Here is a 24,437-nt window from a genome sequence, read left to right as displayed (position 1 = left end):
TGCAGACATGGCCTGCTTCGGGGTTTATCTGGGCAGTAGTTCTCTACCATTGTTCATTACTGACCTTTCGGTACAAAAATGAAATTTAAATCCAATCTAGTTAATAACATTTACCTAGTCTTATGAATTGATCCAGTTGATCAAGTTCTCCCTCATGAGAGGAATTCAGTACTAGAATTCCTCTAGGAGAAATGAGAGGGAGTTGGTACCAGAGAAGAAAGGAGAGGGAGTCGGTACTGGAGAAGAAGTGTTTTCAGGTAAGGTTGACTGAGCTTTGGAAGGCCACAAACCACTGACTTTTTTGGTCCCCCCAGAACCAATTTCAACCACCTTTATGGTGGGGATACCCCCCATTGAGAATGCATGATCTGGAGTAGTCTTTTTAGGAATAGGGCAATTAATGTGCTTTGTCTGCTTTTGGATTTGAAAAAACTTAGTCTAAGATTATAAATAGTATGTTATGGGTTAAATAAGGCATCTGTAAACCTACAAGGACTTTAAATGTAATGTTGTTTCTGTAAATCCAAGCAGCTTATTAAAATGAACTTTTGGAGAAAACAGCCTATATGTGAGATCGTGATTTGTACTAGCTTTAAATATAAAGAGTGAAGCCTTTTTGGCAAAGCAGAGCATTGAGGTGAGTATTAAAGGCAGAGATGGCCATAAATGAGCACAGAGGTAATATTTTAAGCATGAAAAAGATTCATCATCTCATACTCAGCCTGTATTCTCAATCTTAGAATATCACAAGATGCCTTTCAATTGTATTTGCCAATCATGAAAAAAATAGCTGTAAAATTTAATGTATATTTTTTGAAAACTAAAGGAAACTAACCATTATTTTCAACTTCTTTAGATGTATCTTTACTTTCTTAGTGATCTAGGAATCTCTAAAGACTTTGCAAACGTTATGTATTGGAGATATATTTTTGTTGGGACACCACTGGGATAACGGAAGTCTCCTGGTGCTGACTGCACTCACTGGGGTGGGTTTTGGCCTTGCCTTGCCACATTTCTCCTACCGACCCCTTGAGTTGAGGACTGTTATCTCCATTCAGGGGGGGTGAGGATAAACGGTCTCAAAATTTGTGGAACAAACTGTGTCTTGTTTTGCTTCTGCTGTGCTGGTATATCTTTGCCGGGGCCCTGGTGCATGGCTGGCAGTTACTCGGTGCTCCAGACCTCTGTTTCCTGCTGCCATGCGCAGTTAACTCCAGCAGCCTTCTCAAACCATACATTTACACTGTCATCGTGTAAACCCTTCTCTCCTGTGACACAGGTCATTGAGACAATTTCTAGGGGCTCTCTGTTTTAGGAAAAGATAGGCTGCTTGTCATATAGTAACAGATTCTGTTGTGTGGAAAAGAATTATAACTTACAGTTTCCACATGACTCTGAGAGCCAAAAGAAACCAATATTGAATTGTAATTTGAACAGCTGGAGAAAATATTTTAATCTCATTTTGTATTTGCATATTTTGCTGTATATTTTCTTTATTGGTTCTCACAAATAATCATACATGTATCATCTTAAATCATTGTCTTCAGATAATCTAAATTTTTGTTAGCTGCTACTTTCCCATGTATTAATTGCTGTTAGAAAATTTTGTTATATCTTTAAGAACTAACTTATTATATTGAGCTATAACTTATGCACAGTAACATTTACTTTTTTAGTATAAAGTTTCACGAGTTCTGATGAATGTATACCGTTGTATAACCACAAACACAATGAAAAATACAGAATTTCTGCCTCATCCTCCACCCCGCACCCCCTGGTGCTTTTCTGTTGTCTGCCTCCTCATCCCCTTCTGCCCCTGTAGCTTCGCCTGCACCATACATGTGGATTCCTGTGGCCTCTGAGCTGGTTTCTTTGGTGCAGAGCAGACCCATCCACCACGTTGCTCACGTTCCTTTACTGCGGAGTGGTGCCCCATTGTGCACATGGGCCACAGTGTAATCTGTTCATCCATTTGCCACTTGAAGACCATTTGGGCTGTTTCCAGTTTTTAACAGTTTTTAATAAAGTTGCTGTAGACATACATTCACATACAGGTTTTTATTCGAGTATTAGTTTTCATTTTCCTTGGGCTGATGATCTAGGAGTGGGATTGCTGAGTATGTTGTATGTTTTAACTTCAGAAACTGCCAAACTGTTTTCCAAAATGTTTGTGCCAGAATTTGCATTCCCGCTAACAATTGCTTTGCATCCTTGCCAGATAATTTTTTAGGTCATTCTGGTAGGCATGCAGTGACACCTTGTGTTTTCATTTGCATTTGTTTAATGACTAATGATGTTGATTCTCTTGCTGTGTGCTTATCTGCCATCCCTATATCCTTGGTGAAGTGTCTGTTCCAATCTTTCCGCATTTTTAAAAAACTGAGTTATTTTGTTTCTAGTTGTACAAGTTTTTGAAAATATATAATTTCTTACATAAGTCCTTTATGAGATAAATGACTTATAAATCTTTTAGCCAAGTATGTGTCTTGTTTTTTCATTCTCTTAACTGTACTTTGAAGAGCAGCGGTTTTTTAGTTTATTAGGTTCAGTTTGTCTTTTTTTTTTGTCTTGTGGATCACACTTCTCCTATCTAAAAAATCTTTGCCTAAGCCTAAGGCCACGAAGACTTCATACTTTTTCTTCTAGAGTTTTTAGGCCTATGATCTGTTTTGAGGTAACTGGATGTGGCGGGCTTTTTTTGCATGCAGGAGTCCAGTTCTCTTGGCACAAGCCTGTCCTTTCTCTGCTGAGCTGATCTGCACCTTGCTGAAACTCTGCACCCACTGCCACCCTGACAGCTCTGGGTTGTGCCCCTCTCTGGCATTTACCACACTTTGCCGCCTTCTGACATCAAGGAGGAACCTCTGTGGGGGACAGAGGGCTGTGTGTGGAAGCGGTGTCAGGCCCTGGAGGAGAAAGGGGAGGAAGCAGAATCCACAGAGAGAGGCTCACAAGCCATGCAGACCTGGCAGAGTCTGGGCCAGTTCAGTACCTGCCAGGGTAGCCTTCACAGGGCAGAAGGGTCTAGGTCCTGACCCCTCTACCCCCCTACTCTGCTCAATCCTGGGCTAGGACTGCCTGGGAAGGAGTGGTCTGGGCTCCGGTCCTGCAGGTGCTTGCTGGAGGGACAATCTGAGGGGCATACCTTCTGGCTGCCACAGAAGGATGTTCACTGTACTGTTACTACAGTAATGCAATTATTAGAAAGGATATTTTTTTTCTATAATACACAAACTATTCCTTTTCTACTTAAGGGAGGAAGGTAATTTCAAAATAAAATTTCACTTATATTTTAACCCTTACATACACATTACTGTAAAGGTTTTTTTTTTGGGGGGGGCGCTTAAAATCTCTTCATTATGAGTTACTATCAAGAATTTTTCTGTCTCGATGATATTTTGAGGCTGCATATCAAACTTTGTAGTTACCTTTATGTGTACTGGAGATGGTAAAATTGAAGTGATATTTTGATGGAACCTGGCCTACTCCTAGCTGTCCTTGACCAAGCCTGTCCTCTGGGGGACAGAAGGCCAACACACTGCTTCTCCTGTGTCAAGTCTTACTGATTCAGTTGGATTCTCTCTTTTTTCCCTGGTTGTAATTATCTATTTCAAGAATCATCTTCTGCTTAATCTGAATAAGGTAATTTTACTATTCGTTTTAGGAAAATTTTAGATCAGCATAGTAACATTTATTTAAGCTGAAGATTTAATAAAATGATTTTAAATAATGCATTGGTGGAACCTTTCAAAGTACTGTCTTAAGCCAAAGAACCCTGACCTATTGAAACCCATAAAATAGATCCAGTTTAACTATTTTGACCTCTCTGCTCATTTCTTTTTTTTTTTTGAACTAAACTCTAAGAAATACCAGACACAGAAAATTTTGGTTCTGTTCCTTGGATTGGCTTTACAAAGATAAACAGGGGAAACATGAAGGTAAAATGAAGCAGTTGTAACCCAAGTCATAATTCTGTTCATCCAAAGCTCATTGTTAGGCCTAGAGGGAGGCTATCAGGCGGTCACAGGACTGTTTGCTGGAGGGTCAGAAGAGCTTGGGTCCTGTTGTGAAAGAATCACCAAATGCTTTCCTGTAACTGACCGATAGGAAGAAGGTCCCTACCACCTATGTTCAGGGGGCCCCAGAACAGATTGAGTGCCACATCTGTTGTGTTGCCCACACTCCCCAAGCTGATACTTTGAAGAAGGTGGAGAACCTGATCTTCCCCCAAATGTTCTGGCATTTTTTTGGTGTGTGTGTGTTTCGTTATATACTAAAACTTCTAAAAATTGTGTTAGACTTGGCCGAGTTAAAAGTACTGTATGCATTCTTCCTTTATAGGATGTGGATGTATAGATTTAAATACATGTGTGTTTGTGTATCTATGATGCATGTATTTAACACAAAAGCTACCAACTGTCATCAGGTGTAGATAGGGACTGTTAGTCTCCCTTGTACCTTGAAATGAGAGCTGTCAATCATTTGCCTGTGTTTCTCCAAGATTAGTTCTTAAGATCAAGAACTTCCTCCTGATACCCCATTCCCAGCACAGGGCTTTTACATAGTAAGAAGGTCGTCAGTGGTGGAGCAGATTGGAATTCCACTTCCAGGTTTTTAATTTAGGATTTACCACTAGAGGTGCACTGGGTCAATTCTTGTCCCCTTGTTACTTTACCTTCAATAATGTCTTTGTTAATTTATTAAAAACTGTTTTCATTCTAAAATCTGTTTTGGAAATCTGACTAGCCAGGTAGTACCAGTGGAAATATTAAGAACAACTATTTATAATAGTTTTATGTGACTCATTTGTACTTCCTCATCAAACCATTTATCCACAGAGATTTTAAGTAGGCTTTCTGGCAGGTGTTCAGAAACACAGGAAATGAATGAACAAAAGTGAATACTTGATATGAACTCATATAAATGACAGAAATGTAACCTTGGTTTTATTAGTCAAAGTTTAAAGTTTATAATAAAGAAGTACAAAACCTTATTTTTTCTCAGCAAATTTTATATATCAATGATACTGCTTCCTAAGCAGCATTTCACAAAAATTTCAGTATGCTATCCATTATACTAAAAATCCAAGACTACTTATTGTAGTTTTTTAAAGACTAATCTTCATTAGAGTCCTGTAGTTGATAAAATTAAGTTAGACATGCAGCTGCTGCTGCTGCTGCTGCTAAGTCGCTTCGGTCATGTCCGACTCTGTGCGACCCCATAGACGGCAGCCCACCAGGCTCCCCCATCTCTGGGATTCTCCAGGCAAGAACACTGGAGTGGGTTGCCATTCCTTCTCCAATGCATGAAAGTGAAACCTGAGAGTAAAGACGCTCAGTCGTGTCCGACTCTTAGCGACCCCATGGACTGCAGCCTACCAGGCTCCTCCAACCATGGGACTGTCCAGGCAAGAGGACTGGAGTGGGGTGCCGTTGCCTTCTCCGTAGACATGCAGCACCCACTCCCATCTGATGCTGGCAGACACAGAGGCTCTGCTGTGCTCGGTTTCCCTCCATGGTGCCTGGGGTCCTGACAGCAGTTCCACCCCAGGTGGACATTCCAGGCCTCATCCTGCAGCTCCCTGCTCCACTCTGGCTTCTTCATAACTTCACAACAAGAGATGATGAGCCCTTTGTTTCCAGCAAACTCTTCTACTGATGGTTCACTTTATCCAGATAAGATACTCCACCTCACTCTCAGGGCTCAGAGATGTTTTCTATCTTAAATGCCGCCTTGCCTGAGGCTGGCGTCTCCTGGGCCAGCGCAGTGTCGTCTTCCTTCTTGTGTGTGTGGCCGTGACCACGGCTGTCTTCCCAGTTCTCTGGCTCCTCTGTGCTGGCGCAGACTGGGGGTGTGCGCTCCAGCTCATGTGACACGTGGTGGCAGGGGTGGGGGAAGTTAGGGCAGTGTGTGTACAGTTAAAGCCACACTAGTCCAGTTCTGGTGGGCTTTGTATCAAGGTGCTTTTCTCTTACACATACACCAGTTCCTGTGTTCACCCCGGGACCTGGCTGTCTCTTAATACACAGCACATTCCCACTGGCCAGAGCCACTCCCAGCACAGTGCGCTCAGCTGGCTGCTCAAGGTGCCTGGTGAGGTCCCAGGGCCCACCTTCAAGAGCTCATGTTACCCAGAAAGTACCATGGGAAGGGGTCATTAGTGTTCTGTAGAATGCAGTCCTGGCCGCCCCATGTGTTGGGGTTCAAGGTGCCACACATAGCCCTCCCTTGCCGCAGCATCAGGTTCCCCTTAGTCCCACGTCTAGGCAAGCTGATGTTCGCTGCAGTGCAGCTGTTGCAGTTAAAGATGGTGCATCTGCATGTTGTGCAGTTTACAGAAGAGGCACTGTCCTGGGAGGGAGGGAGGAAGGGAGGGGGGTAGCTCACGCTCTGCTGACGTGGTCCCCACCACAGATTAGGTGGGAAGGACAATCACTGCAGATCACCAGTCATGAGCCACAGACACTGTGCATTCGCACTCCAGGCCGCCTCTACCCCCTGGGGAGAGAACTGCCAGCTTGCAGGGGTCAGGGGAGGAGGCAACTTAGTCTGCTCTCTGTTCTCTCTCGACTGGCACTGTTTCCTCTTTTTCTTACTACATCCATGTTACTGTTACTTTTTAAAAAGGACATGTTTTCTCCATGTCCTGTGCTGCATGCCAGGATGGAGTGCTCTTGAGGCAGCATTACTCTGATAACCCCACAGCTGCTTGGGCCCCATTAGCCTGGGGATGGCTATAGCAGGGGTTCTGTTATGATAACTTTTACCTTTTTGTGAGTGAAGGTGTAAGTGCAATAATGTGTATCGTGTTGACTATCACATGGTACTGACCTCTGCAGATATCCTTCCAGCAAGAAAACCTTGTGTAGATCACAAGTCAAAGCCTGGTGATAATGACAATACTAGAATTCCTTTTTAATATAACTATTAATATATTACTTAGATATAGGTTTGTTTTTTTTTCTAGTAACATCTGTGTTTTCTTTTTCAGCTCTTTCAGTCTCACATTACAACAAAAACAGCTCATACGTCCTCACAAGTATCTGACCATGAACAGAAAGTGAGTATGTCTCTTAAGTAGACTCACCTTGTATTGTGGATGCCTCTGTGGTTTCAGGATGCGACAGTTTTAGACAGACTGTTGTTGGTACTCACCTTGAATATGAATTAATTGTGAACACTGATCCAAGTTCAAAATTAGTAATGAACTGAATCACTGTTGAGTGGCCACAGTGTCTCTACCCTGCCTGATGTCAAGCAGATTCAGATTCCACCTCTGCCACAGCGGTCGGGGGAGCTGGCCCTGCTCTGGCAGGCGTCCTTACCGACTTTGGTGATGACAAGGCGTGGTGCCATGGGATGGCCCTGTAGGAGCCTTCCTGAGCATAGCGTCAGACTTTCATGGTTCCAAGGGGGTTCTGAATGTACTTGCGCAGGAGGATGGGTTTTGGTAGTTTTTTTAGTAAAAAGTTATTTTAAAAGAGAGGAGGTAAATTTAATCTGGTGAACAAGGTGAGTTGTTTTTTAAAAAAGAAAACTGCAAATGTGAGCACAGGTGATCACGATTGGTTTCCTGCAGTTCTGTGCTCTGTAGTCTCTTCTCTTCCTCCACACATACTGAAGTCCCCATAGTTTTGATAAATGGTGATTTGTTCATTCTTGCTCTCTTACTGGTAAGAGTAGCCTATCCATCTTTATTTTACCACCTCATAGACTTTCTGAGTTACTCCTAACCTGCCTTCTGACACGTTGCTTTACTGAATCTACTGTAATTGCTCGGTGACTGGTGCACTGAGTGCTCACTGTTTAGTCCTCATGTTCTCCAGCCCCTCCTCTTTGTTAAATTGTAGGTAAGTAGTAGACAGTCACAACACCACGCTACTTGGTGACTTCAGCCTTAGACTAAGTAGTGTGCATCCTTCAGGTTGTTCTTCTGCACAGTGATTCTGGCGATGCTAAGTCCTCTGGCTTCCCATGTAAATTTTACAATGAGCTTGTCAGTTACTGCATTGACAGTACAGAGTTGGGTCTTGCTCTTTCATCCAGTCTGACAATTTCCTTTTATTTGAAAAGCTTAGACCTGCACTGTCCAATATAGTGGCCACTAGCCACACCTGGATATTTAGATTAGTTAAAATTAAATAAAATTTAAAAGTTCCTTCCTCAGTTGCATGTGTCACGACCAGGTGTGCCATGTCTGCATGTGGCTAGTGGTTCCTTTGGCAGCTTGGCATTGTCACGGAAGGGTCTACTGGACAGCTGGCTGGGACCACTTCCCTGTAACTACAAACACGGCTGGTTTCATTCTGCCAACTGGCCATTTATTTCCTATTTGTCCCATTTAGTCTTTCATTTTTTTATTTTCCTGCCTCCTTTTAAATTAATGGAGTATTTTTATGGTTGCATTTTATCTCCATTCTTGGCTTACTAGCTAAACTTCTTTTTTTTTAAACAGCAATTGATGTGGGCTTTCACTTACCCCTCACTGCCTTTGAGCAGTGTGATGGCAACTCATGGACAGTGTATAAGTCTTACAGCAGGGTGACTCCTCCCCTCCCATCTGTGCTGTCGCGGTCACACATCCCCCTTCTCCACGTATCATAAGTCCTGCATCACACTGTTGTTAGTGCTTTAAACAGTCAATCTATATTTTCAAGAAATTAAAACATGCAAAAAATTCTCTTGTATTTACCCATATTTTTACCTTTCTGACAATCTTCATCCTTTTTGTAGATGAGTTTCCATCTGTTGTCATTTTCCTTTCTTTTGAGAATTTTTAATATTTCTTACCAGGTAAGGCCTCCTTACAGTAAAATTCTTAGATTTTGTGTGAAGATGTTTTCATTTTGCCCTCACCTGTGAGGGATATTTTCATTGGATACAGAATTCTGGGTTGTCAGGGACTTTCCTGGTGGCCCAGTGGTTAAGAATTTGCCTGCCAGTGCAGGGGACAGGGCTTTGATCCTTTGGTCCGAGAACTAAGCCTATACGCCATGCTACTGCAATGAGAAACCATTGCAATGAGAAGCCCTCGCACCATGACTAGAGAGTAGCCCTGCTCGTCACAACCAGAGAGAACCCAGCAACAAAGACCTAGTGTAGCCATAAAGAAATAAACAAATTTTAGAAAAATAAAGAATCCTGAGTTGTCATTTTCTTAATTTTGGCATTTTACTGATGTCGTTCTGTTGTCTTTTGGTTTACACTGTTTTTTATGCCAATACTGTGATCATTTTATGTTTTACTTGTCTGTAATATGTCTTGCCACCCCGGCTGCTTGTAGATCTTTCTCCATTCTTACTTTTAAATGGTTTGCTCTGATGTGCCTGGCTGTGGATTCCTTTGCTTTTGTTTGTTTGCAGTTTGCTGAAGTTCTTGGATCTCTGAGTTCATGCTGAAACAATTAGAATATTATCAGTCACTATTACTTACAAATTTCTGTCCTCCATCCCCTGCTCCCATCTCTTTTCCATCCAGCATTCCCACTGTAGGTGTGTTAGATCATTTGATATTGTGCCAGTATTTTTAGGCTCTGTTATAGTTTTATCTTTTCAATGAGAGATTTTTAGCTTGGACAAAGATATTTAGCATGGATATGATATTGAACAAGTCTTTCTCCCGTTGTTTGATCTGCTGTTAATACTATTTTATTTCTGATGTTGCATTTTTCCATTCCAGGAATTTTATTTGTCACCTTTTGTTGTTGTTGAGAGCTTTCTTGTTTCTCTTATAATTCCCTGTCACGTCACCTGTCATATGTATCTCTTCTGTAGAGAAAGAGAACATTTTTCTTTTCAACATATTTGTCAGAGTTAAAGTTCTTACCAGCTAATTCAACATGTGGCTTCTATGTGGATCTTGTTCTGTTGACTGTTTTCTTGTTCCTTGACTGTGAACTGTGAACTGTGTTTTGCTTCTTTCTGTGTAGTACTTTGACTGCACAGTTAGCTGTTGTGGATACACACTGTAGAGGTGCTGGCCTCTGGTCCAGCAGGCACTAGTGAGTCACTGGCTGGTCACACTCATCTCTGTTGCAGCAGGTCTACTTCAGGTGTGCCTTCAGCACGAGGGAGGATTTCTGAGTGCTGGGATGTGATCCTTACTCCTAAAATGAGGCCCATGTAGGTTTTCATGCGTTTACTGAGTCCTTTAACTTATAGACTTAAAAGTCTAAGCTCCCCAGGCTGGCCATTCCAATTCCCATTTCCCTGTTCATGTGTAGGTCAGCACTCAGCCAAAGACTTGAGGGGTGTGTGTGCCGACTGTGGACTCCCTCCTTTCTGGAATTTCCCCTTTCAGCTGACCTGCCTGCCCTTGTCTCCACTGGCTTCTGAACCCAGTAAGACTAGTTCCCTCCTGAGCTCTGTCTGCTTGTACAGCAGTGGCTGGGTCTGCCTTCAGGGGAGAAGCTACAAGGTGTGTCCCTCACTCCACAGTCTCTCTGCCTTTGGTTTCAGTGACTTGAGGGAGCTGACTGTAACTTACCAGCAAGGAGGTGAGTGTGACATAAGTTACTCTGCCACGACTGTGAGCTGGAACTCCATCTGTAACTTTGTGCTGTACCTCTTTCACTTGACATTGTAATGTGACAATTTATATCTAAAATTCATCATAAACATCTTTCATGACTTTTACGTACCACACTCCATTTTGTGAATGATTATGCCATAGTTTGAGTATTTTCCTGTGTGGGGAAATCAAATATTTTAATGTTACAAATGGTGTCAGGCCGTCATCATAGGAAGATAATAAGAAATACGTTTTGAGGGTCTGGACACAGGTTTCTCACAAACCAGTTGTATCCTGGGGGAGGTATAATGATCGAAAAAGTCTTTAGTTTTTTTAATAAATTATGTCTGTGCTTTCCAATGTGCCTATATTCTGTCTCAGTAAAACTTTAAAAAACTGTTGCCATGGTTTTTGTTTTCTTGCAGCAAAAAGAAGGTCCTCGCTCTTTAACCATGTCTGGCCATGTTGGTTTTGAGAGTCTGCCTGATCAGCTGGTCAACAGGTCGATCCAGCAAGGCTTCTGCTTTAACATTCTCTGTGTGGGTGAGTGCCCAGCCTGTCCAGACGTTTTCATCCTGCTCCTGTGCTCACCTCCTTCTTGGGATGGGCAGTATGGTGCCCATCTGAGCAACCTGAGAGCATGAGTATAGATTTTTTTCAGTTATTTAAATTCTATCAGTTTTTTCTTAGCCGTGCTGCTTTACGCTTTCTCTTTGTTCTTTAAACATTTCAGTGCCTTCTTCAGAGTTCTGAGTAACTCAGCATACAGGACTCATTTTTATGCTCAGCTTAGAATGAACGACCTTAGCATGTACTTCTTTCAGGGACAATCCAGCCCTTGCAATATTTGAAATATTTGGGATTCATGAAACCAAATCACTGTAAGAGTTTACTGTTCTGTTTTTCATCCATCCTGTGCACCTGTGAATATGAATATGTACCTGCATTTCTTTCAGGGGAGACTGGAATTGGAAAATCAACGCTGATTGACACATTGTTTAATACTAATTTTGAAGACCATGAATCCTCACATTTTTACCCACATGTTAGACTTAAAGCACAGACATATGAACTCCAGGAAAGTAACGTTCGATTGAAACTAACCATTGTGAATACAGTGGGATTTGGTGACCAAATAAACAAAGAAGAGAGGTACGTGCTTTCCTCTAGTAATAAAACAGGTTTTTTCTTATTATAGGATATCTGCCTTCTTGGCCTGTGTGCTGATTTGATTTTAATCTGTAGAAACCCATGCCTTTCTTCCCAGACTTAAATTCTTTAAATAATAAAGCAATATTTTGTTTTTGTTGAGAAATTGACATTTTTCTGTCCAGTTGTCTATTTTCTTTAGAGTAATTTGAATCACACTTTTAAAGTGTGCATGATAGCAAAAATAGTTTTAATTTTTTCCTGATATGACAGTTTGGTGTATATTAAGTGATTTTTACTAATTTTCAGGCAAGACTTGTTGAGAAAAAAAAAAAAAACAGGCATACATGGCAAATACATAATCACCAAATCCATGGTACATGAATTTTTTTGTGAAGTTCTAACTAAATTAGCCAGATTAAGCATTGCAGGAAAGGTGTGATGATTCAGTTTTAATTTATATTTTGTATTAGGTTACTATTTTTTGTCATTATTTCTCCTATGGTATTACAAAGATGATTTTGGCTTAAATATGAAAATTAAGCCATAAAAGGAGGAAACAGACTGGGCAATGACTGTTCGTTCTTTTTCCTTTTTGAAATTCATATACTTTCATTATTTTAGAGGTAGTTTTCTAGGTCCTAAAAGTTTGCTTTAAAGGGAAAATATGTTATAAAACTGACTCGCATTATGTTTTAACCTGTTCAGCACATTTGTGTGTTCTGCTATAGATTTCAAGAAACAATTTTTGTGGGCTTTCTGGAAGAAGTAGATTAGTGGAGGAGGCAAAGGCCCATGACACATGGCTTTTTTTTAGTTTTCTATATAGGAATTATGTAAAGCTTTACTTAAATTTATCCTTAGATATTTGGTATTTTTGATGATCCCATAAATGATATCTTTTACAAATATTTCATTTTCCATTTAATGTGTGGAAATATAATTGACCTTGTACACAGAAACTTCTGTGTATTCTCTGGTTAATTCTAGTTAATGCATCTCTAATAAATTTGTTTAGGTTTTCTATGTATGCAATAGTATAGTCTGCAAATAATGGCATTTGTTCTTCCTTTCTAATTTGTTTATAAATAAGTTTTATTGATGTGTAAAATTTACATACAATAAATAAGATGCATTGGTTTAAGTGTACAACTTAATTTTGACAAATGTGTAGTTTTCTATCTACCACCAAGATGGTTATAGGAAATGTCTATAGTTTTGGGTCCTCTCCTCACATGCCCACAGGTCAGTTCTTCCCAGAGGGCGAGGGGCTGCTCTGCAGCCCCAGGGCAGTGCTTTCTCTTGGGGTCAGGCGTTTGAGGCAGGAGGATGGATCCAGGCAAGGACTAAGCCTGTCGGCTTCCTCTGCTGGTAAATAAACGAGAATGGAGCTGTGCCTGAGTCACCGGTTAGGATGCTTCCATGTGGGTATGCCCTTTCCTTACCACGTTCATGCTTCCATGCCACACAAACTTAATTTCAGAACAAGAAGTTATGGAGTTTGACCTAAATAACTTTTAGGTTGCTGATACTCGTGTAGGGTAATATGCGATGTCCAGCATGGTTGCAGTTAGATGCCTATCCTCCTTCAGCAGCCTGGCAGGTTTGGGGAGCCATGCCAGAGGGCTCCAGGTGTGAATGAGTGTGAGAGGCACATTCAGGGTCATTTCTGTAAGACCACTTAAAGCACAGGTGGTTCTGACAGTTTCAAAGTACTGCCTCTGTACCTGCACATTTGCACATTTGTTTTATTACTGAAGTTATCTATTTAGCGTAGAAGTCAACTGTTTTGTTCACTAGTGAAAAAACAAATTTCAAACTTTAAATTTATGCAAATACTTTATCAAGATACTATGAATATATTGTATTAAATATTTAAATATTTTTTCAGCTACCAACCAATAGTTGACTACATAGATGCTCAGTTTGAAGCTTACCTCCAAGAAGAGCTGAAGATCAAGCGTTCTCTCTTTAATTACCATGACTCCCGTGTGCACGTGTGCCTCTACTTCATCTCCCCGACAGGCCACTCCCTGAAGACACTGGATCTCTTGGCCATGAAGAGCCTGGACAGCAAGGTGGGTCTGAAACAGCCAATGGTTGCATTTCAGGATTTAGAGTGAACTATTAAATATATAAATATATTTATGATATGTGCATATGTCATAACTGTCTCATTCTGTGTATTTTTAAAACATTTAACAAGTTTCAATTTTAGGATATTTTCCAGAGAAATTCAGTTTGGAAGATGAGATACAAAGAAAAAGTGTTAGCATAAAATTTCAGTCCTTTTTTAGTGATTAAATTGCATGTCAGAATATGTGTATTCATTTTCATTTAACTATAGAATTTATTTGACACTAATTTTACTTTATGACACTATTAAATGATAAGAAGCTCACTGATGAAGATTAAGATCTAAAGTCTCATACAGTAAATTAATTTTAATTTGAACTGTATCCAGAAAACCTATTTTTAATTTCTGAGCCAATGAGCTATATATAAATTCAGGGAGCTGTAAGTAGTAGTATCCAGAAATTAACTCACTTCAGGTTTTTTTGTTTAAAGGATAAAGACTCACTCTCACACTAAAAAGGTCTCCAGGGTTCCCCTGTGCCCTGGCTGAGCAGCCTGTGAGCTGGCACTGGGAGAGCATGGGGTCTACCAGGGCTGCCTTCTGTGCAGGAGTCAGTGTGGGAGGCAGGCGGCGGGCATCTAGGTGCAGAGACCAGCACTGTGGTCCCCTGGCTGAGACAAACCTGGAGGAGCTTGGGTGAGAGTCTGTTCACCTGATGGGATATTGTAACCATTCAGCCAGTTATCTTCACAATTGAGTCTGACGTGTAGAAATCCACCCTTACTAAAGGGACATGAACACAGGAGTGGGCAACTTCATCTCAGGCAGACAGAGCTCCAGGCTGAGGTCTGTGTGGAGTTGTGGGGGTTCTTTCAGGGCTGCTCTGCTACTTGATCGCCCCGTGTTCTTGGCAAGCTTCCACCACTCTGAGCTTCAGTTTCTTCACTTTTAAAATCAAAACTAGAAGAGCGTCTACTTCTGAAAGAGGTGTGAGGGTGATTAAATCGATAGTGCATCTTGTTCTTAAAAGATGACTCCAGTGCTCTACACGGGGAATTACCCGTGCAGGTGATGTGTCCCCATCCGTGGGGACATCTGCTTTCAGCCTGTGTTGTGTCCTTCAGCCCACTGATGGTGATGAGCTTGGCTGGGAATGTGATGTGCTCCATACCTACATTTACTCACAGTGGGCCCTCACACGCTCTCCCACATCCAGGGACACTGGGCCGGCCCTCGTGGTTCTTAGAATCCCAGGCGGCACCCCAGCAACAAGCACTGGGGGACTCTGAGGATCAAGGGTTGTTCCTACAGGATCTGAGTGTACACAGCGCAGCAGGTGCGGGGGGAAGAGGAAGGGAGGGAAAAGGTCTCGAGAGAGCGATTAGCCTTTATCAGGGTCTGAGGGCGGGGCATCTCGGGCCTCTCCAGTTCCTTCTTTGTGGGTGACTTTAAAGCACCTCCGTGGGACTTGGGGCCTGAAGGGAGAGGTAGGTCACCTAGGCTTTCTGAAAGGAGTCCTCCAGGAGGGTGGCCTATTCCTTACCTGATGACAGCCAGTAGCTGTGTCCTCAGGTGCTGGCTGTTTATTCTAATGGACATCTGAAACAGATGCCTCAGCAGTCAAATGTCAGTCAGGTTTTCACACTACAGTGAGAAAGCTTAATGTCAGCTACATACACTGGGTGCTTCTGCTACTGATCCTGGAATCAGTTAGAAGTATAACTTGGCACAGTTTACTGAATATCTAAGTATATATGATACTGAAATCAAGAACTTGGCATCAAATTTTTATATACTTTGACTAACTTATCTTGAAAGGTGTTTACCCAAAATTGCTGGAAAGTTTATTTCATGGTTGGAAAAATCTTTATCCCCTTTGGAACATATTTAAGACTAATAAATCCAAATGTACACACTGTAAATCACTGTGAAGCTGGAGAAGACAAAGAGTTTCAAGAATAGAAAAAGAATTATTTTAGTTTTCATTTCTACTCTGAAAATTATACTGACAGTTCACTCTTTGAACATATGTGACTACTCAGCCTGAAGTTTTTCACTAAAAACAAGCTAATAAATAATGAAAAACATACAAACCCTTTAATCTGTGGTGATATCACTCCTTTGTGGATACATTAATCTTACAGAACTGGGACTTCCCAAGGTGGTCCAGTGGCTAAGAATCTGTGCTCCCCCTGTGCAGGGGGCCCAGGTTCAATTCCTGGTCAGGGAACTAGATCCTGCATGCCACAATGAAGACTGAAGATCCCACATGCCACAACTCGGACCCGGCACAGCCAAATAAATAAATACAAATAAATAAGTATTTTTTAAAAATCTCACAGAACTAGCCTTGCAGGTTAGTCTTCATGTCCCCACATCTCTTCCACTCTGGCCAGTGACAGGACTTTTAAATAATGCTGAAAAACTAATTCCTTTGAGTTGTGAATGTTTGTAGTTGGTATCCATAAAATTTCCCTCTGTCGACCTATGGGTAAGATTCTGACAGTGGGGTCAGATCAGATGCATTCACTGGGAAAAGGGGCTTGCTTCAGTGAGAGGCAGGGGAGGCCTGTGGCCTGACCCATAGGTCTGCTGAAATCAGTCACCAGATTACTTAGTGCTGAGATTTTTAACAGATAAAAATTCTTAGTGAATTATGCAGGTGATTTCAGCTCATCTCTTACATTCTACTTATTTTGTGTATGATGGAATTGTAAGAGACAGAGGGGAAAATGTGAGATTTCTGAACCTGACTTCAGTTGAAAGATGAAACTTTGTAAGAGCTCTGCTTCTGAAAAGCAGTTATTACCAGCCCAGCATTTGCAGGAATGGCTGTGTAGGGCTGTCTGTAAGAATGAAGCCGTGATTTCTACATCAGGAGCCTTCAAGCTTTTCCCTTGAAGGGCCAGGCCTACTTCTGCTGTTACAGAATGAAAGTGATCACAGGAAATACATGATGTATAATGAGTGGGCTTGGCTGTGTTCCAGGAACTCTTTACCTATGTAAACAGGCAATGAGTGGACCATAGTTTGCCTGTCCTAAGGAAATCTGTCAGAGTGGTTTTGAATTCAGAAACTTTGTTATTAAAAAATAAATCCTCGATCATGAGATTTTGTTTTCCTTTATTCTTAATAGGTGAACATTATACCAGTGATTGCCAAAGCAGATGCAATTTCTAAAACTGAATTACAGAAGTTTAAGATCAAGCTCATGAGTGAACTGGTCAGCAATGGTGTTCAGATATACCATTTCCCAACAGATGATGAAACTATTGCTAAGATCAATGCTTCAATGAATGTAAGCTCTTAACTGAATCATTCTGTTTAATATACGAAAAAAGTAACATTGCTACTACTTTTGTGAGCATTTTTCTTCCCTCCCTACTTTCACCTAAATTAAGTGATACACTTATGAGAATGGGATTCTCCTTCTGTGGGACCATTTTTTATTTCCTTAGTAAGAGTCCTTTCGGTCCTGTCTTTAAGGACAGAAGATGGCACAGCCTCCCTCCTGAGAGACTTTACAGGGAGCTTTCTAATCTAGTATTTAAGTTCCTCCCTTATAGTGTCACAAGTACATGTGAAATACTCACATAACTTTTGTGTTTTAATATAGAACATATTTAGTATATATTTTAATTATACATAACAGTATGATTAAAGATGACTAAGTCCTCTGTGTTACTTCAGGCTACCAAATTTCTTAAATACTTGGTTGGATTTTGATGGATCAAAGGTTTTAGAGTTCTTGTGGAACTTCCTAACCTCACTGAGACTGTTAACTTACGTATAAAATGGGGCTCCCCATTTTCCTGAGACTGTTAACTTACCTATAAAACAGGGCTCACTGTTGTGAGGAGGCAGCTTTGTTCACTGCTTGGCAGTGACATTCAGTACCTGTTCATTCCATTTCTCCTCTTTTCCTTTCCTGATTTTTTCACACTTTGTCCATATTAAGATACTTAAACTAAATATGTAAAAAGCTGACTTATGTAAAGGAAGTGATATTAAACCCTGTGTGTTAAACTCTTTATATCTGATTTTTTGTGTGTGTGCCCACCTGGAATAAGTTTTCAGAGGGTAACAATTAAGAGACTACACACTGTCAATCATTAAATATTAAACATATACTGTTTACATTAGATTTTTCCCTAAATTAATTCTCAGTGTCTGACAGGACAGTCTCCTCACTGCCATTAAATCCAGCCACTGTGTCTTTTTTCACAATCGTCTTCTTGCTTTGCTATTTCTTCCTATGCTGCTTGCTCTGTCTCCAGCTTGGTTGTGTCTTCCTGTCACAGAGATCTCTCAGTCCTTTGAACTTCTGTAACATTTGTAGTTAGCATAGTTTGGGACTTAAATACTACTTGATATTGGTGTTATGTATGTAGGTATACCCTAAATATAGTTATATACCATATATGGTGTGTATGTGATTTCTTCAACATTGTCTTTTATATCCAAGACCATGAGGTAAATGATACCTGTGCTAGAATTCTTTTTTTTGTATCCTTATAGCAAAGTTGGAATGCATGTGGGGTATTCTCAGTAACTATTTTTCTCTGTAGGGCCTGAGGATGACTGTAGAACAGCTGGCATGTATTCACAGGGCAGGTTTTAAAAGCTAAGGCACAGCAGACCATTTGACTTTAACACACTTATCACTTAGTAAATGTCCTTTTCTCTGTTGTCATTGGTATGAGATGTGATTGATATGCTGGCTCCTTTCCAGGGACACCTGCCATTTGCTGTGGTGGGAAGTATGGATGAAGTGAAAGTTGGAAATAAGATGGTCAAAGCTCGCCAGTATCCCTGGGGCGTTGTACAAGGTAAAGGAGATCTACAAGGACATGTGTGCTTGCCTGACAGTCTAAAAGCTGCATTTAGTGCATCCTCTCAGGCAATGCTTATTTTGGGTTCTGACTAGCTGTCGGAAGGGCTGACGTTTTAGCCATGTCTGCAAAGCCAAATAGAGCCTCCCCACTTCTTGCGTTAGACCAGTTAGTTACCTGTCAAGGTGTGCTAAGACACTCAGAAGGTGGGAACCACTAGTTGGGTACTTTGAACAGAATTTGAGTGTAAATAGTATTGTTTAAACATAGTACAAAAATTAATTACTAGATAATTCTGGAACACAATAAACCTCCTTATAAATTTATATATTTTTACTTATCAAAGTATTGTCAACTATTTCCCAGTCAGCCAAATTAAGATTTTTAGCATGTATCTAACATTACAATGAGTATGAAATTAACTATCTGGTTCATTCACTCATGGTACTAACTAATGGGGAATAGATTACCCCTGCTGATACTGGTTTCTCAGTGCTGTTTTTTTTAATTGACAGATGTTTTATTTAGTGGAAAATATTGACAAAACTTAACATTTTTAATGTTTAGAAAATATAAAGGTAATTGTATTTACAACTATTGGTCACAATTAGGTACCTAACGCAGGACCACAAATGTGGCATCATGTTGGACAAAGATTTGATAATCACAGCAGGCACAGATGGTGTTGTTGAGTGTGCAGAATTTACCACCTTGAAGTTTTAGTGAAAAAATGTTACATACTCTTCTCAAGTGGTATGTGAAATGTCCTGAGGATGGTTTATAAACTGGTAACAAAATATTAGTGAAATTAGTAGAGCATATCGTACCAGATAGAATATATTTCTTTTCTGTTTCCCTTGGCTACCAAATTTAAGCCAGTGCTCTGGTCTGTTAATGAGTACTACCTGTAATTTGGTGTGTGTGATACAAGAAGTGCTTCCTTGGCTACTTGGGTGAAACAGCCATGGCTCTTAGATTGATCATTTCACTGTTGCTTCTTTCAAATATGTTTGCATTTACTCATCTATTCAACAAATACCAATTGTGTGTCAGGATTGAAAGTCACTCTTGGTATTTTCTATTTCTCTGGCTAGTGGAGAATGAAAACCACTGCGACTTTGTCAAGCTCCGGGAGATGCTCATTTGTACAAACATGGAGGATCTTCGAGACCAGACCCACACAAGGCACTATGAGCTGTACCGGCGCCGCAAGCTGGAGGAGATGGGCTTCATGGACGTGGGCCCAGAGAACCAGCCACTCAGGTGAGCAGCCAGCCACGGGAGGAGGTGGTGGTGGGGAGGATGGTACCTCTTTATCTATCCAGGATGACGGGAGAATCTCCCACACTGTGAAAGACCACTTGATGATGATTTATTATCACGCTTTCTATGATGCTTGAATTACTGGAAGGCTTCTTGCTCTTGGAGGTCTCTAAGTCCTCATCCGACTCAGGGAGTTAAGTAGAAGGAAGAACACAGGGTAGAATCTCAGGATTTCAGTACCTGCTGAAGTGAGTAACCAAAGGAAAAAGCTCTCATTATTTGATTTTAATTTTGTATTTATATGAAAAAAATGAAAGTATATTATTATTAAAAAATTTGTAATAGGAATCATTAAATAAACTATGAAGCTGTTGTCTTTCATCCTGATGGAAGTTCTGGAATAACTAAATGTAGGAAAATTTCTTATAAAGGAAGCATGAACATTTTTGTGGGGAGTCAGAGGTTAGACTAAAGATATTACCATAAGTTACAGGAACTATAACTTGCTCAATGGTTAGAGCATTAAGTGTTGTTGGAACTTCTTTTGTTATTTTATATGCTGCTACAGTCCTGAGGTCTTTTTTTTTTAAATTAAATTATGCAAACGTGCTAAATCAGGTTTATTTTTATGTCACATTCCTGAACAATTCTGCTCAGGACCAGCACTGTTTTAAATCTGCTATGGGACCAAGAGTTCCTTGGCATCTCATTACTGACTTTGCAGCCCCTCCCTGGTGTCCTGTCCGCACCAGAGCAAACACCATGGGAGGGGGGAGCCCTGGAGCCAGCTGCCACTGCACGTGACCTTCGGGAAGGTTTAATATCAGGTGAGGCTAAACTTTTCCATTCTACAGATTAATGAGTGTTTTAGCTCTGGCAGCATAATAAACTAAGAATTCTATGTACCTCACCCTCCTCACCAATTTTGGGTGTGCTATAACAGACTGGTTCTAGTAAAGTGATTTTCTCTGCTGAAGAGAAATTGTCCAGCACTGGCATCCCTAGTGTTTCCCAGAGGAGGCTTCATTTCTCATTCTTCCAAGTCTGAGGTTATACAGGGGTCTCCATGTGCATGAAGGAGAAGAGGGATAGATCAGTCATCAGTCACCTGTGGGTGATGTAGAAATGCAGGCTCAGAATTTCTGGGTATGGAGCCTAAGAATCACATTTAAGTTAAGATCCCCATCCAGTCCAGGTACGTCCTGCTGGTCAGTGGGTAGATGTGCACCATGGGATAGAGGGCCCCAGGGTGGGGTGGGAGGAGGACGCTCCTGCCCTGTTATAATGAGCAGAAGCTGGGCATGAGGAGACCCAGGCGGGAGGCTGCTATGGGCATCCAGGCACAAACACAGGGGCTTGGTAGTGGTGCGGGGAGTGGGGTGGTCAGATGCGTATTTACCCCTTCCAGTGGAACTGGAAGGTGAAGTTAATAGGACTCAGGAAGGGAGAGGTGGGCCGTGTTGATGGGGACCAGGTTGTGCTGTGGCTGTACAGCAGTGTGATATAGTCCAGTCTCTTCCTTTGCCATTCTCAGAAGAGCAGGCCATGTCAGTCACGAGTACGGTGCTGGCCAGGGCTTGCAGGTTCAAAGGGAGAAAACCAGCAGTTTCATTGTACTGCTGGAGTGGAAGAATGAACAGACCATTTCCAGTCTTTCTTCCAGGAAAGTGGGATGTCTAATGGGCCCAACATAGGACGTGTGCGCATGTCTTGGCAGGGTGGGTGTGAGCCTGACTGGCTGTCCCACCAAGATGCCTCCTGTGGGGAGAAGTAGAATAGCAATACGACAGGAGACAGGTGGTGGGCAGGCAAGGTGAACAGCCATTCTTTTAGTATTTCTTCAGTTTGGGGAGCATCTGTCCACTGGACAGGTAGAGAATGGGAAAGGAGGCTCTTTAGTGGATAGCAGGTGAGAGGGCAAGAGCAGTGGCTGCAGGCTGCTAGAAGAGGATGGATGGCAGAAGCAGGAAGGATAAAGACTCCACTCAGAGGAGTGGGGGGCCTGCCTGCTGCCCAGGAGCCGGTGGGCCTCTACCCTGCCCTGGCCTGCAGTCCTGACAAGACGAGATTCCCTGGGCCAGGCATGCACAGTCTCTCTCCTCTTCATGCTTTCTCATTTGTGGATACACTGTTTGATAAAACTTCTGTCATTCTTTCTAGTCTGAGGTCTTAGGGAGGTTTCAGGAGTGTGGGTTCAAGAACTTCTATTCCATCTTTTGGGGAATCTTCCAATTTACTTGGTGTGTGTGCAATAGCTATAATTTGGTTGGCATGTAAAATCTGTCCCTCGATACTGTATCAACTAGAAAAATGAGCTGTCTGGATGACCTCTTCTCTTTACGGCCCAGCTTCCTCCCTGAAGTATCTTCATTTCCTTTCACTGACTGGTTGTGTGGAGTTGTGATTCATGTCCCAGTCTACCCACGCCAATCTCGTATTTGTCATGAGGTTCGGGTAATGGCATTGTGTGTACCCTTGAGGTCTTAATTAACTGACCTTTAATTATTTAAACTACATGAAACGTGCTTTTATAAACCTCAAATCCCTAAGCTACTTTAGATGAACATAACAGTCTTGTTGATCATCATTGCTCTAGAGTTTGGAAGGTCGATTTGTGTGGTATTTTAGAGTTCCTTAAGTGTCTGGCAAAATTTTTGTGTCATACACTTTGTTTCTTTGGAACTCTCAAGAAGTAGTTCCCTTTCTGTGTTTGGCCTGCAGCAGAAGTGGGGGCACTCAGCAGTCCTGGGAGAGCTGGACCCTGAGCTCATGGATGAGGTCCCAAGAGAGGGATGCGGTGGTTTTCCTGACAGATGCAAGCACCTAGGATGCTTTTTCTTCTTTGGTTTTCAGCTTTGCCTTAAATCGGTAATGTCTGCAACTAGCATATATGCCACATTAAATACAGCAGCAAGAGGGATATTTTTCATTCTCCAATCCATGGCAATCAACAGTGGTTGCATAAGTTTCACAACACTAACTGTATAAACCATCCTTGCAGATCTTCTCAGGGTTTCGTTACCACCTTTTGAAAGACAGTGTGGTTCTTTCCTTGCAGTTGGCTCTGTAAGCTTCCATGTCATGGTGGGTGCGTGTGACAGATGGAGGGCACACCAGAGCAGTGCTTCCCTTTACCTTCTGCTGAGGCATCATTTTAGGCAGGATTTATCGGGGTTAAGAATGTGGGCTTTGGAGCAAGTCTGACCAGGTTCCAGCTCCAGCTCTGTCCTTGCTAACTCTGTCCCTCTGGGCAGATGACCTTACTCTGAGCATCAGCACACTAACCCTGACAGTGTTGGTGCTTGTTCTTCAAGGTGCACAGGGATTAGTGAGAGTCCAGACCAGTCCCTGCCGGCAGCAGCTATTCTCTAAGTGTCTGGTCTTTTCTCTTTGTCAGGTGGCTTGACTTTCTTCCTGAACAATTCAAGGGCTTGTGTAAATAAATTTCTGAGAACCTTTTAAAAGTTAGATTTGACATGATTTAGATACATTATTTAAACCAAGTTATGTCTTTAAAAGCTATCAGTCCAGTGTAGGACCACTGAAATGTGAGTGAAGGTGGCATGACTGATTTAGAGGCTTCTTTAAAATAAGACCAAAACAAACACAGAAAAAAACAAACAAAAAAACCTTGTAAGAAATAGGATGCCTCCTTGAGACCAGAGGCATTAATGTGGTCATCTAGAACACTGTGTATATTTATAAACTTTGCTCCTAAAGACAATGTATAGGATTGTTCCTCCTTGGAACACATGCTGTTAAGTACCACACACTCATACTCAGCTGTAAGGGCTAATGTGTAACAGTTCTTACTCTGATTTTCCTTCAGTTCAGTTCAGTTGCTCAGTCATGTCCAACTCTTTGTGACCCCATGGACTGCAGCACACCAGACTTCCCTGTCCATCACCAGCAACCAGACCTTGCTCAAACTCATGTCCATTGAGTCAGTGATACCATCCAACCATCTCATCCTCTATAGTCCCCTTCTCCTCCTGCCTTCAGTCTTTCCCATCATCAGGGTCTTTTCCAATGAGTCAGTTCTTCTCATCAGGTGGCCAAAGTATTGGAGTTTCAGCTTCAGCATCAGTCCTTCCAGTGGATATTCAGGACTGATTTCCTTTAGGATGGACTGGTTGGATCTCCTTGCAGTCCAAGGGACTCTCAAGCGTCTTCTCCAATACCACAGTTCAAAAGCATCCATTCTTCGGTGCTCAGCTTTCTTTATGGTCCAATTCTCACATCCATACATGACTACTGGAAAAATCATAGCTTTGAGTAGACAAACCTTTGTTGGCGAAGTAATGTCTCTGCTTTTAATATGCTCTCTATGTTGGTCATAGCTTTTCTTCCAAGGAGCAAGTGTCTTTTAATTTCATGGCTGCAGTCACCATCTGCAGTGGTTTTGGAGCCCCCAAAAATAAATTTCTCACTGTTTCCATTGTTTCCCCATCTGTTTGTCATAAACTGATGGGACTGTATGCCATGATCTTAGTTTTCTGAATGTTGAGTTTTAAGCCAACTTTTTCACTCTCCTCTTTCACTTTCATCAAGAGGCTCTTTAGTTCTTCTTCACTTTCTTCCATAAGGGTGGTGTCATCTGCATATCT

At 41.6% G+C, this 24,437-nt stretch overlaps 1 protein-coding gene across 5 annotated transcripts in view; it reads left to right on the top strand.

The window, feature by feature from the left end:
* The window catches only part of SEPTIN10 (septin 10), a 46,196-nt gene that overhangs the window by 9,203 nt on the left and 12,556 nt on the right, over positions 1 to 24,437 (top strand). For all 5 annotated transcript variants that reach the window (XM_043917910.1, XM_043917911.1, XM_043917909.1 and 2 more), the window contains exons 2-8: positions 6,992 to 7,060; positions 10,935 to 11,052; positions 11,466 to 11,661; positions 13,550 to 13,736; positions 16,872 to 17,033; positions 18,468 to 18,564; positions 19,662 to 19,830. In XM_043917910.1, the coding sequence (XP_043773845.1) occupies positions 6,992 to 7,060; positions 10,935 to 11,052; positions 11,466 to 11,661; positions 13,550 to 13,736; positions 16,872 to 17,033; positions 18,468 to 18,564; positions 19,662 to 19,830 (998 nt within the window). The remainder of the gene's footprint in view (positions 1 to 6,991; positions 7,061 to 10,934; positions 11,053 to 11,465; positions 11,662 to 13,549; positions 13,737 to 16,871; positions 17,034 to 18,467; positions 18,565 to 19,661; positions 19,831 to 24,437) is intronic.

Source organism: Cervus elaphus, chromosome 11 (genome assembly GCF_910594005.1).
Source record: "Cervus elaphus chromosome 11, mCerEla1.1, whole genome shotgun sequence".
NCBI classification, from domain to species: domain Eukaryota; kingdom Metazoa; phylum Chordata; class Mammalia; order Artiodactyla; family Cervidae; genus Cervus; species Cervus elaphus.
Note: the sequence above shows the minus strand (reverse complement) of the source record. Positions and strands in the feature narration are given on the sequence as shown.